Source organism: Nycticebus coucang, chromosome 10 (assembly GCF_027406575.1).
Source record: "Nycticebus coucang isolate mNycCou1 chromosome 10, mNycCou1.pri, whole genome shotgun sequence".
In the NCBI taxonomy this organism is placed as follows: domain Eukaryota; kingdom Metazoa; phylum Chordata; class Mammalia; order Primates; family Lorisidae; genus Nycticebus; species Nycticebus coucang.
The window spans coordinates 59,877,720-59,890,838 of NC_069789.1; the positions used below are offsets into that span (position 1 = coordinate 59,877,720).

Here is a 13,119-nt window from a genome sequence, read left to right on the forward strand (position 1 = left end):
ACGGCTCACAGCAACCTCCAACTCTTGGGCTTACGCGATTCTCTTGCCTCAGCCTCCCGAGCAGCTGGGACTACAGGCGCCCGCCAAAACGCTCGGCTATTTTTTGGTTGCAGTTTGGCCGGGGCTGGGCCTGAACCCGCCACCCTCGGCATATGGGGCCGGCGCCCTACTCACTGAGCCACAGGCGCCGCCCAGTGTTTTTTTTTAATTTTAGATTTAGAGACCTACTTTTCTTGTTCCACAAAATCACTTGAAGCTTAGTTATTATCTATCTGTGTTGTAGTAAGTCTCAGAAATTCCCAGTAAGAGCTGTGTTTGGCTACTACAATCAGGCAGAAGGGGCTGCCTCTTCCAAACTGATAGGCAGCATGCAGGCCAGGCCAGCTTCTTACCTCCAGCTCCCTAAAGCATCATCAGGTTAAAGCAGGCCTGGCAGTTAAAGGCAATGGTTTATCTGTTCTTTCTGCCACTTTAAGGCCCTTCTCTGGAAAGTGTGGGTCTTTGGCTATCTTTTTGGGATCCTATGCAGTTTGTGGTGCTCTCTTCTAAGTGTGGACACCTCCTTCCTCATCCCTTTCTAGAGGAAGTGCAACAAGATATTTAAAGGGTACACAACCCTTCTACCTCCCCTATTCAGTACTTTACAATCCTAGCATTTTAGTCTTTGCTTTTGGATATTTTATTTCCACCTCTGGTTTTCATTTCATGCCTTCCTGATAAAGAGTCATTTTTACTTTAGTTCAGCTTGTGAAATTCTTAGTCCCCAGGCATTCTAGAGGGCAACAACTCAATAGGTTTCCTGTTAACTCAGGAATAACCTAAGACAGCACTTGCTTTAGCTTTCAGCTGCAGGGTTTGTTTCACTGGTGATGAGCTTCTTACCTCCAGCTCCCTAAAGCATCATCAAATTAAAGCAGGCCTAGAAGTTAAAGGCAATGGTTTATTTGTTCTTTCTGCCACTGATGTTCTTTATTTCTAGGTCAAAAGAGAGTAGTAGCTTGGGGAAACAACATTTGAACAGTCTTTGCTTTGGGACTCAATCCTCTGTTCTAGCACGATTTTTGCCCTTGATTTGTTACATGATCTAAGCAAAGTACTTATTTCTCTAGGCCTAATTTGCTACCTCTTTGGATTAGGTTTAATGGCATCTTGCTTATTTCTGAGAGGTGATGTATAGATAAATTGAACCAAAATGTGATGAACAAGACAAGGAAACTGTCTAGGACTAGCCCTATGGCACTGTTTTACACTTTTCTATTAAGAAATAAGTAGATGATTATCTAAAATATTAACTGTTAGAATTTAGATGATCAGGAATTGTTCACTGAACTGTCAGCTTTCAATTTTAAGTTAAATACTGATGGAACCTAAAATCAAATTAGAATCTAAGAGGCTTCTATTATGACTGCCTCTGAGTGGGCCTGATCTTAATTCTGTCTTACTTCTTGCCCCTTAGATCCCTAATCTAGTTTGCCTCCTTACATCAACCCCTGGCTCCTGTCTTTTTTCTTCTTTTTCCCCCTTACCTGGGCCATCTTCTCAAGCTTGGCTTTTATGTCTGTTAGTTCTAGTTGGGCCTCTTGAAGTTTTGTTTTCAGTTTTTGGTTTTCAGTCAGGGCACTCTCATAGAGCTGGGGGAAGGAAAAAAAAGAATCAGGTCACCCACTGGTGGGGCTTATAGAATTAGAACTCACACAGGCTTATCACAGGAATGCCTAGGGCTCTGTGCTCCAAGCCACCACTGTGTGGTAGATAGAAAAGTTGAAAGAAGTCTAGAAAGCAGAAAATATTCAGCTTTTTAAAGGTGATAAATGCAAAGACAATGACGATACTTCAGCTTCAATAATGTTACTCTCAAGGGGAAAAACAGTCATTTTATTTTATCCTATGGGACATTAACATTGCTTAAAAGTGTTTTACTTCCCCATACAAAAGAGAATTATTTATTTTTTTGGCATCAGGCTGGCATGTATATTGATTTTAGTCAAGTTCTGCTTAACAACCTATTAACAAAACAAATATTTTCTTAACAAAAATATTTTTTCCTGGTATCTCAAGCACCTGAAGGGGAAGTTTTTAAATCTACTCTTAGAACTAGCTAGTCTTTTCTAAGAACCAAAGGAAATGAACTATAAAGTGATTTAAACCCTCTCCAAACTCAGATGATGTTTTTGTTTATTTGTTTATTTTACTAACTCCAAGTAGTATTTAGTTGATAGTCACAAGACCTTAACAGAAGCATGTGCGTTAAAAACAACAGAGTACATCAAATGATTCTCAGGGGCTCTGACAGATAGCATTAGATTTTTTACCCTTCCTACAATTATTAAATGTTTACTTTTTCCTACACCTTTAAATATTTGAATCTAGCCATATATTTACTTCACTAAAAACAATTTATGAAGGGGTCTTTTATTTAGCTGTTTGGAGAGGTGAAACAAACCCAGAAACCTGCAATGAACTGTTACTTAAGCATCCTTTCTTCTGCTTAGTCTAATTTTTCTACACTGAGGGAAAAAGCTGAGAGGTTTACATGTCACCCAAGAAGAGAAAAAATTTAAAAGAACCCTACTTTTTTATAATCCCTGTTGCTGTCCTCTTCTACACGGCTGGTCAGGGTGGCTAGACGGGCCTCCCGGGCCTCCCGACGGGCTCTTGCTGAAGCCCGGTCACTGTAAGAATCGCTGGTTGTAGGGCTACTACCTCCAGATTCCAACCTATGGGAGATAGTATTAAAGGTAAAAATTGGTTTCAGAACAAAGTAGTTGGGGAAGGTAATAGTTCAGGGTAGACTTTGACTTTTCTAAGAAGTATTTGAGAGCCCTGGCCAGAAACAATCCACAACATTCCTTCCTTGAATCTCACTGCCAGCATTCAGAGATGTCAGGGCTAAACTGCATGAGCTTGGGGAGGAAGAAAGCAGCCTAGCATTTGCCAAGAATGAAGCTTATTTGAAAAACTGGTGGCTTGAACCCAAATCTTAGAGCTTTTCAAATTACTTGAGGGTTGAAAAATTTCCCTCACGAGCATGCTTGTAAAAGTAAGCTTCTTGGATTTTCGTGGCTCCTGGAAAATGATTACAATGAACTGTCATGAATCAGAAACATTTGGTCTTAGAGATCTGAGCTCGAGGTTGAAGAAGGGTAGAATGACCACTAGGACATGGCCCGCACGCCTTTTGGGTACACTAAAGGTTTGCTGGAATCCCAAATGTTTCTCATGTTTATTAAAAATAAGAGTCTGCCAAATGATTCTCTCTGTGTTGGGGTATCAACACAACATCCAACTAGTTTCCTACTCTGTGATTAGAATTTCTGCATCTTCTAGCAATAGAGCAAAAGAACTGATGGTGGTTTCTTTCCAGTATTGGTAAGTTCATCAGGGGAAGAGTCTCCCAGCTGTTTGTCTGTTTGTGTACAACTATCACCTTAACCCTTAACTCTGGTTTATATTTTTCTTGGGCTTTGCTATTTCCAAACTAAAACGTGGTGCATACAAAACTGCTGTGTACAAATCAGCCCTGCAGAGTCTACAGCCCAAAGTGGGATGAAAAGTCACAGCTGTGGAACTTGCATTTCATGTCCCGGTCCTGGGGTAGTTACTGTCATAACTGGGCGTGTGGGAGCTCAGTAGTAGATGAGGTAGAGGAGCGACAGGAGTGACACAGGAAAAGGCGAGGCAAAGCAAATAGCTCCTAATGATGCTAACGGCCACTGTTCACTTAAGAGAGTCCCACATTCTTCACAACGTTCTTTTTCTTTTTTTTTTGGTTAATGGAAATCTCTTCATTGACCTTCCTGATTACAAAAGCAGTACAAGTACATACTTGTAGAAAGAATTAATACTGAAGAGTCTAAAGTAGAAAGTGAAAGTCACCTCATACTCCTGCCTAAGAAATAATCGCTATTAGTAGTTTAGTTCCTGTCTGTGCAGAGTAATACATAATTCTACAAATAAAGTCACACAACACATAGTGCTGCCCAATTTCTTCCCTTCTCCTCCCTATGCTTATCAGTATGATTATAGGCATCTGTAAGTAAAAATAAATTTGCCTCATTAAAAAAAAAATGACTACGTAGTCTTTACTTCATGCTTTTATGATAATACAATTAATTCTCTATTGATGCTTTTTTTTTTTTAAGTTTTCTTTTTTTTTGAGACAGAGTTTCACTTTATCATGCTCGGTAGAGTGCTGTGGCATCACAGCTCACAGCAACCCCCAACTCCTGGGCTTAGGTGATTCTCTTGCCTCAGCCTCCCGAGTAGCTGGGACTACAGTGCCCACCACAACGCCTGGCTATTTTTTGTTGCAGTTTGGCCGGGGCAGGGTTCGAACCTGCCACACTCGGTATATGAGGTCAGCACCCTACCCACTGAGCCACAGGTGCCACCCCAAATAAATATTTTTCTTTTTTTTGAGACAGAGTCTCACTATGTTGCCCTTGGTAGAGTACCATGGCGTTACAGGTCACAGCAACTTCAAACCCTTGGGCTTAAGCGATTCTCTTGCCTCAGCCTCCCAAGTAGATGGGACTACAGGCGTCCGCCACAACACGCAGCTATTTTTTGGTTGGAGTTGTCACTGTCGTTTAGCTGGCCCAGGCTGGGCTCGAACCTCCCAGCTTCGTGATGTGGCTGGTGCCCTACTCACTGAGCTACGGGTGCCAAGCCTTTTTTTTTTCTTTGGTTTTTAGCTACTAAAACAATGCTGCAATGAACAGACATCTATAAATCTTACTGTCTTTGTTTAATTCATTTCTTAGGATAAATCTTAGAAGTATAACTGTTTGGTCAAGCCTAAATATATTTTAAATGTATGTGTGTGTGTGTATATATCACCATACTGCCTTCCAGAGAGGTTTAATCCTTTCCAGTCTAGTAGGAGAAATATAATATCTCACTGTCATTAATTTTAATATTTTTAAAAATATTAGGGAACTTCAGTATCTTTCGTTATTTACCTTTGTTTCTGAATTGCCTATTCACAGCTTTTCTGCAGTAGGTATCATCTTTGGAAGAACATTCTACATAGGAGAGGTTTTTATTTTATTTTATTTTTTTAGAGACAGAGGCTCACTTTATCACCCTGGGTAGAGTGCCATGACATCACAGCTCACAGCAACCTCCAACTCCTGGGTGTAGGCGATTCTCTTGCCTCAGCCTCCCCACTAGCTGGGATTACAGGCACCCGCCACAACGCCCGGCTATTTTTTTTTTGTTGCAGTTTGGCTGGGGCTGGATTTGAACCCACCACCATCAGTATATGGGGCTGGCGCCCTGCTCACTGAGCCACAGGCGCCGCCAGGAGGGGTTTTTAAACTGTCTAACACAGGCTACAAATATTTTTCCCACTTCACTTTTTGTCTCTGTTTACAGTATCTTTTAATAGCAGATATTTAAAATTGTATATATTAGACAATTTTTACCTTTATGCTATCACTCTTGGAAAAGTCTTTCCTATATCAGGAATGTAAAATATTTTCTTCTACCAACTTTTATGTAAAACCATATTTCCTTAAAAATTCTAATCTGTCTGAGATTGTTTTTTTTCCCCTCCCCCACTTTTTTTGGTTTGGCTTGAGGAAAAGATATGTTTTTCCAAATAGATAATCAATTGTCCTAATGACCACTTACTGAATACTTTCTTCACGACTGACATGAAAATTCAGCTTATACACATAACATTTTGGGGCTAGGGATTGTACTCCATAGATCTTTCTGATTATCCTTGAACTAGTGCCTCACTGTTTTAATCACTACAGTTTTATAGCATATTTTGAAGTTTGAAAAGGGGAAATTTCGTTTCACAAATGGCCATTATAATACATAAAATAGAGTTGACAAAAAATTATTAACTAGAACAAAAATAACACTTCCCACCAGTTTTGAAAAACTAAGTCATTTCTGCTAGGTTAGATGTAAATTATTAGTCCTCTGGTTGGTGCTTGGTGAGAGGGCAAATAGGGAAAAAATACATGTAAAATTTAAAATATATTAATAAGGCAGAACCAACTTAATTCCTAAGTATGTTATAAAGATTTATTGACCCCTATGCTATCCCATAACTACTTCTTCTCCCAATCTCTTCTTAATATTCCTTCAGAGGAACAGTGGAAAAGAAAGTTTCAAACTTTTGGCTCTATAGTCTTTATTATTATTTATTTATTTATTTTTCTTTAGGAAGATCAGTTTGGTACCTTTTGAAACTAGGAGATAAGTTACAAAAGGTCATCCTCCAAACTCTAACATCCTTTCTTAATTTTTCAGCAATTGTGAAACAAGTCTTTAGTTCATTCAACAAAGTATGAGTAGCATCTAGATACAGGTATTGTGTTGCAGCCACTATTATATGACAGGATCTAACTTCAATCTCTGTTTAGGCTGTAACTCTGCAATGAAGCCTTCTCTAAATTGCCAGATTAGGTTAATCGCTCTTCTCTGTGCTCATCTGTCTCTACTAATTTTCTTTTTTTTTTGAGACACAGTTTCACTTTGTCATCCTCAGTAGAGTGCCATAGCATAATAGCTCACAGCAACCTCAAACCCTCGGGCTCAAGTGATCCCCTTGCTTCAGCCTCCTAAGTAGCTGGGACTACAGGTGCCTGCCACAACACCCAGCTATTTCTAGAGATTGGGTCTTGCTCTGGCTCAAGCAATCCACCTGCTTCGGTCACCCAGAGTGCTAGGATTACAGGCGTGAGCCACTGCACCTGGCCTGTCCCTACTTCTGACTAACACTTAGTACCTTCTATTGAAATAACCTGTCTCTCTGACTTGTAAGCTAATTTAAAGTAAGAATAGTATCTTATTCATGTTGTTTCCCTAATACCTAGCATGGTGCCTGGTACACTGGTGCTTTAAAAAATTAATCTCATGGAAGTAAACATGATGAATTAGAAAGAGGAGAATCTGGAGGTAGGAAGGTGAATTGAAAAACTGTTCCATTACTTTGGGGAGGAAATAATAAAAGTCTGAATTATTGTGGTGGCTATAGAAATGAAAAGAAAGGAAAGGATATGAGAAACATTACTAAACTTTTATATAAAGCTAAATTTAATTAGACATGCATTCACTTACAAGTATTAAGCATGCATATAAAACAGAGAGAGTTCTTACCTAGAAAGTCTTTCATGCTAGAGAAAGGAGACAAAAACAAACAAACAAAAAAGAAAACAGCATTAGCAAGGGGCTGATTTTTATTATTTCCATTTATAAATGCACTTCTCAAATCGAATGTCTGAAATTCACAGCTGGAGATGGGGGTACCACTTAAGTAAAACAATTCAACTGACTGCACAAAAGGCTACTTTAGTTCTTGCTCATGCATTTTTATATTCCATGACTCCCTAGATATAAGGTTTTGGGGACAGCATATTTTAAGGTAAAGTCAGCAAAATGTAAAATGTTTAAAAACTGCTCCCACCCTACCCAACTAACCAGCCAAGCTTGTGTTCTAGGAGTGACTATCATCGACTTTCTCAGTAACATGTAGCTTCTCTGGATCTCAATGTTTGTTTTATAAATTTGCTTCAGTTCACAAACCCTCAACTTTGCCTTAAGTGAATACGGCATTTACAAATACTAAATCCAGAACAGGGCTGGGCATGGTGACTCACGCCTATAATCCTAGCACTCTGGGAGGCCAAGGCAGGTGGACTGCTTGAGTTCAAGACCAGGGCAGAACCTGTGGCTCAGTGACTAAGGCGCCAACCCCATATACCAAGGGTGGTGGGTTTAAACCTGGCCCCAGCCAAACTGCAACAAAAAAAATAGCTGGGTGTTGTGGTGGTCGCCTGTAGTCCCAGCTACTCGGGAAGTTGAGGCAAGAGAATCACCTAAGCCCAAGAGCTGGAGGTTGCTATGAGATGTGATGCCACGGCACTCTACCAAGGGTGACAAAATGAGACTCTGTCTCTTAAAAAAAAAAAAAAAAAAAGAGTTCACGACCAGCCTGAGCAAAAGTGAGACCCTGTCTCTACTAAAAATAAAAAAAAACTAGATGGCCATTGTAGTGGGTACCTGTAGTCCCAGCTACCCAGGAGGCTGAGGCAAGAAGATCCCTTGAGCCCAGGAATTTGAGGTTGTTGTGAGCTATGATGATGCCGTGGCATCTGACTCAGGGCAGAAGAGTGAGACTTTATTTCAAAAAGGGATAAAAAGGGCTCAGTGCTTATAGCTCAGTGGCTAGAGCGCTGGCCTCATACACCAGGGCTGGCGGGTTTGAACCTGGCCCAGGCCTGCCAAACAACAATGACAACAACAACAACAATAGTCAGGTGTCGTGGGCTGGCACCTGTAGTCCCAGCTACTTGGGAGACTGAGGCAAGAGAATCACTTAAGCCCAAGAGTTTGAGGTTGCTGTGAGCTGTGACACCATGGAACTCTACCCAGGGCGATAGCTAGAGACTCTGTTTCAGAAAAACAAAATAAAAAAATAAAATCTAAAAAAAAAAAAAAAGACAACTCAGGATCGTTCTTGTTTTCTCCCAGATCTCTAGTGAGACTAAAAGTGTGAGGTGGTTAGGGGAGGTGAGAAAGTCCCCTCCTACTCCATAGAATGCTATTTAAAAAAATGAAAAAGTAGGTGTGGTAGCCCATGCCTAGCACTTTAGGAGGCCGAGGACTGCCTGAGACCAGGAGTTCAAGACCAACTCCGTTCTCTACCCCCCGCCCCCACCCAAAAATATATATATACACACACACAGACACAGACACACACACACACACATATATGAACATTAAAAAGCCTTGTCCAGTCCGGTGGTGCTTAACCAGGGCTATACAGCAGAATCATCTGGGGGATCTTTAAGAATTCATATAGAAAGATCACTATCTAGACACACTGTAAGAATCTCCAGGATTGAGGCTAAAACACATACATTTTGCGAAAGTGCAGATTATACTGATGAGTATAACCCCTGACTTAAAGAGAGATTCCAGGCTGGGTACAGTGGTCACACCTATAATCCTAGCACTCTGGGAGGCTGAGGCCGGTGGATTGCTCGAGCCCATGAGTTAGAAACCAGCCTGAGCAAAAGTGAGATCCTGTCTCTACTAAAAATAGAAGAACGGAGGCAAGAGGATCACTTGAGCCCAAGAGTTGGAGGTTGATGTGAGCTATGACACCCCGGCACTCTACCCAGGGCAACAACTTGAGACTGCCTCAAAAAATAAAATGAAATAAAACAAAATAAAATAAAATACAATACAGAGGGCTTCCATGAAGAAAAGCCACCTCCTAGCAAGGCTGCCCTTTTCAGTCCCTCCTTAGTCTGATATGCTGTCACTCCACATGTCCCCTGGACACTTTGCTCCTACTCTGCTCTTTAAGTAGAGTCAGAATAGCTAGCTTATTTGTACATATGATACCACATAAGAAAAGGTCTTTTGCAGGTTAACATACAAATGTTATGTCATCGCTCTAATCTGGAACTCTTAGAACTTCTGTAAATGCTTTTGTTAAAGACTGTTTTGCTCTACCTTCTACTGAAGACAAATGAATGACAGCCATGAAGATGATACTCTCTGGTGTTGTCCGAACTAGATAAAAACTGTTCAGAGAAAGAATTACTTTTACAGCTTTTATGGCCTAGTTGAGGGCAATAAATATTGCAAATGGGAGCCTAAAGCAGAAGATACAAAAAGTTGCTTAGAAACCAATATGAATATAGAGAATGGAGGTAAAAAGAATGATTAGCTAGATATACTACAGTTTAAAAAATACCCCCAAACTAAGAAGCAGGCTTCTTTCTGTCTCCCCCACTTTTTCCTTTTAAAAATGTTCTCTCTCAGCAGTATCATCCTTCCTTTCATATCTCTTGAAATTCTCCATAATAGTCTCATTGCTTAGGCCTGTTTCTAATAAAAGAACAGAGTGAAGATCACCATTAATTCAGACGGCAATCCCAGAAGGGGACAGAAACCAGACTGCTTTTGATTTGTAAAATGTGTAGGGCCCTCAAAATACCAGAGGTTGGCTCAGAAAAATCCTCCACAAGAGCTTTTGACTTGAAAGTTATTAGGAGTTCAGGAAGGCACATAATTAAAACCAAACTTCTTCTACCAAGTTTAAAATAAAATTGTGGCTCTAGAAAGATGGGCCCAAGGGAAAGGAATAAGACCAAGTCACATGTCTACTGCCAAGGCCCAAACTGGTTTAACTCATGTTCCTTTGGAGTCATGGCCTGACCCCATGGTGGTGGGAAAAAATCTATTTACATTTTCCGCAAAGAGGGACTAAGCAGAAGGAATATTTTATATCATGTTCTGGTGCACTAGCTGAGCCAGGGGAAACAATGTGAGCTATTCTGGGATGGCCTACAGAGAACAAGCTTTTCCCTTCAGGCTTCTCAGATTAATGACTGATGCACAAGCCAGTGATCTGCATAGACCCTGCAGATTTTCAGAGCTAATGCAAACCTAAACATGGTCTGAGTTAATCACAAAATATAATTTTATAACTTTTGAGTTTAAGAATAAAGGTATTCTAGCTTTCTACCTGAAGGGAAGAGAAACCTTTATAACTCAAACAGATGGAATTCTTTTTTTTTTTTTGTAGAGACAGAGTCTCACTGTACCGCCCTCCGTAGAGTGCCCTGGCGTCACATGGCTCACAGCAACCTCTTAACTCTTGGGCTTACGTGATTCTCTTGCCTCAGCCTCCCGAGCAGCTGGGACTACAGGCGCCCGCCACAACGCCCGGCTATTTTTTTGTTGCAGTTTGGCCAGGGCTGGGTTTGAATCTGCCACACTTGGCATATGGGGCCGGCGCCCTACTCACTGAGCCACAGGCGCCACCCCAGATGGAATTCTTAAGAAAGCTGAAATAAGGAGAGTCTCCTAGTCTTTGAAGTAGATCTTTCAGAACCTATGTCCTTCTAGCAATGTATTTGGAGACTGCATGATTTAGATATACATGTGAAGGTGGAACAAGAATTGTCAGGATTTATGCAAAGATGTAACACTAAAGGACAATGACAATCCTGTGTTAGGATTTTTTCCCACGTCTAAAAAGTTAATGATATTTCCTTAATATCATCAAAATTTCAACTGTGTTAGTTTTCTACTGATGTCAAAACAAATTACCACAAAACTTAGTGGCTTAAAAAAAAATTATTATCTCACAGTTTTATAGGTCAAAAGTCTGGCAAGGCTCTGCTCGGCTCCTGTTCAGCTTCTCATGGGCTAAAATCAAGTTATCTACCTCTGGCTCTTATCTGCAGGATCTGAGGAAGGATCTGCTTTCAAACTTAGTCAGGTTGGCAGAATTCAGTTCTTTGTGACTGTAGATCTCAGATCCCTGTTGCCTAGCTGGCTGCTCACTGCATGTAGAGGCTCCTGCATTCCTTCTAACACAGCCCTTTTCCATCTTTTTTTTTTTTTTTTTCTAGAGACAGTCTCACTTTGTCAACCTCAGTAGAGTGTTGTGGCATCACAGCTCACAGCAACCTCCAGCTCTTGGGCTCAGGCGATTCTCTTGCCTCAGCCTCCTGAGTAGCTGGGGCTATAAGGCACCCACTGCAATGCCCGGCTATTTTTTTGTTGCAGTTTGGCCGCGGGGCTGGGTTTGAAGCTGCCACGCTTGGTACATGGGGCTGGCGCCTACTCACTGAGACACAGGTGCCGCCTAGCCCTTTCAATCTTCAAACCTGCAATAGCAATTTGAGTTATTCTGACACTTTGAATTTCTCCAGCTTCCCCTCTGCCATCTGCTAAGAATGCTCTCTGCCTTTATGGGCTCATGTGATTAGACCAGGCCCACCCAGAAAAACCTCCCCACTTTAAGGTCACTGTGCCATACAACACAATAATCATGAAAGAGCTATTTTGTCATACACCTGGGTTCTAAGACATTAGCCTAGGATATCTTTGGAGAACCATTTTAGAAATTTCAACTATTACAAGGATCCTTTTTTTTTTTTAGAGACAGAGTTTTACTTTATTCGCTCTCGGTAGAGTGCCATGGCGTCACAGCTCACAGCAACCTCCAACTCCTGGGCTTAGGCGATTCTCTTGCCTCAGCCTCCCAAGTAGCTGGGACTACAGGCGCCACCACAACACCTGGCTATTTTTTTGTTGCAGTTTGGCTGGGGCCGGGTTCGAACCTGCCACGCTCGGTATATAGGGCCGGCGCCCTACCCATTGAGCCACAGGCACCACCCACAAGGATCCCCTTTGTAAAAAAATGGTCTAGGGTGGCTCCTGTGGCTCAGTGAGTAGGGCACCAGCCCCACATACTGAAGGTGGCAGGTTCAAACCCAGACCCTGCCAAACTGCAACAACAAAAAAAAATAGCCGGGCGTTGTGGCAGGCACCTGTATAGTCCCAGCTACTTGGGAGGCTGAGGCAAGAGAATTGCCTAAGCCCAAGAGCTGGAGGTTGCTGTGAGCTGTGTGATGCCATGGCACTCTACCGAAGCCAATAAAGTGAGACTCTGACTCTAAAAAAAAAAAAGGTCTAATTTATTACATCCTAAAAGTAAGAAACATCCATAGCACATGGCCTCTGAGATCTCTCATTGGGTGATTATATACAAGTTCTGTCTGGAAAGTATCCAGCCATGTAATATGAAAAAGAGAGATTTACTGAAGAAGATGCAAGATGCAATGACACCTCAGTACCCTTTAAAGTAGGCACCTTGAGACCTCACACAGTTCTTCCAATGTCTCTTCCACTGTTCAAAACATTCTGCTAAATCCTTTGCTGGAATTGCCATCAGTTGCATGTTTTCCTGAATGTCATCGATGGTCTGAAATCTCTTTCCTTTCAAAGGTGATTTTAGTTCTGGGAAAAGCCAGAACTCGAAGGGCCCCAAATCCAGGCTATAAGGGGGGGGGGTAGTTTCCAGTACCCTTGTGATTTGATATTCTGCCAAAAAATTCTGAATGAGGCATGATGCATAGGCAGGTGAGTTGTCATGATGAAGCTGCCAGTCACCAATTACCCATAGCAGGGGCCTTTTTTGTTGCATTGCTTCTCTCAATCGCTCAGCAACATGGAAGATGACTCTGTATTAATTGTTCAGCCTGGGGGAGTGTACTTGTGATGAACAATAACATCCCAACCAAAAAGCATGGTCTTAATCTTGCTGAGATTTTGCTGCGCCTTCTTTGGGCATGG

The 13,119-nt window shown here is 41.5% G+C and overlaps 1 protein-coding gene across 8 annotated transcripts in view; it reads right to left on the minus strand.

The window, feature by feature from the left end:
• The window catches only part of PPP1R12B (protein phosphatase 1 regulatory subunit 12B), a 267,914-nt gene that overhangs the window by 19,218 nt on the left and 235,577 nt on the right, over positions 1–13,119 (minus strand). For all 8 annotated transcript variants that reach the window (XR_008382941.1, XM_053604146.1, XM_053604144.1 and 5 more), the window contains 3 exons: positions 7,117–7,133; positions 2,573–2,717; positions 1,527–1,631 (listed from right to left, as the gene is read on the minus strand). Coding sequence is in view for 7 of the 8 variants with exons in the window: in XM_053604146.1 (XP_053460121.1) it covers positions 1,527–1,631; positions 2,573–2,717; positions 7,117–7,133 (267 nt within the window). In the remaining variant the exon portion in view is untranslated. The remainder of the gene's footprint in view (positions 1–1,526; positions 1,632–2,572; positions 2,718–7,116; positions 7,134–13,119) is intronic.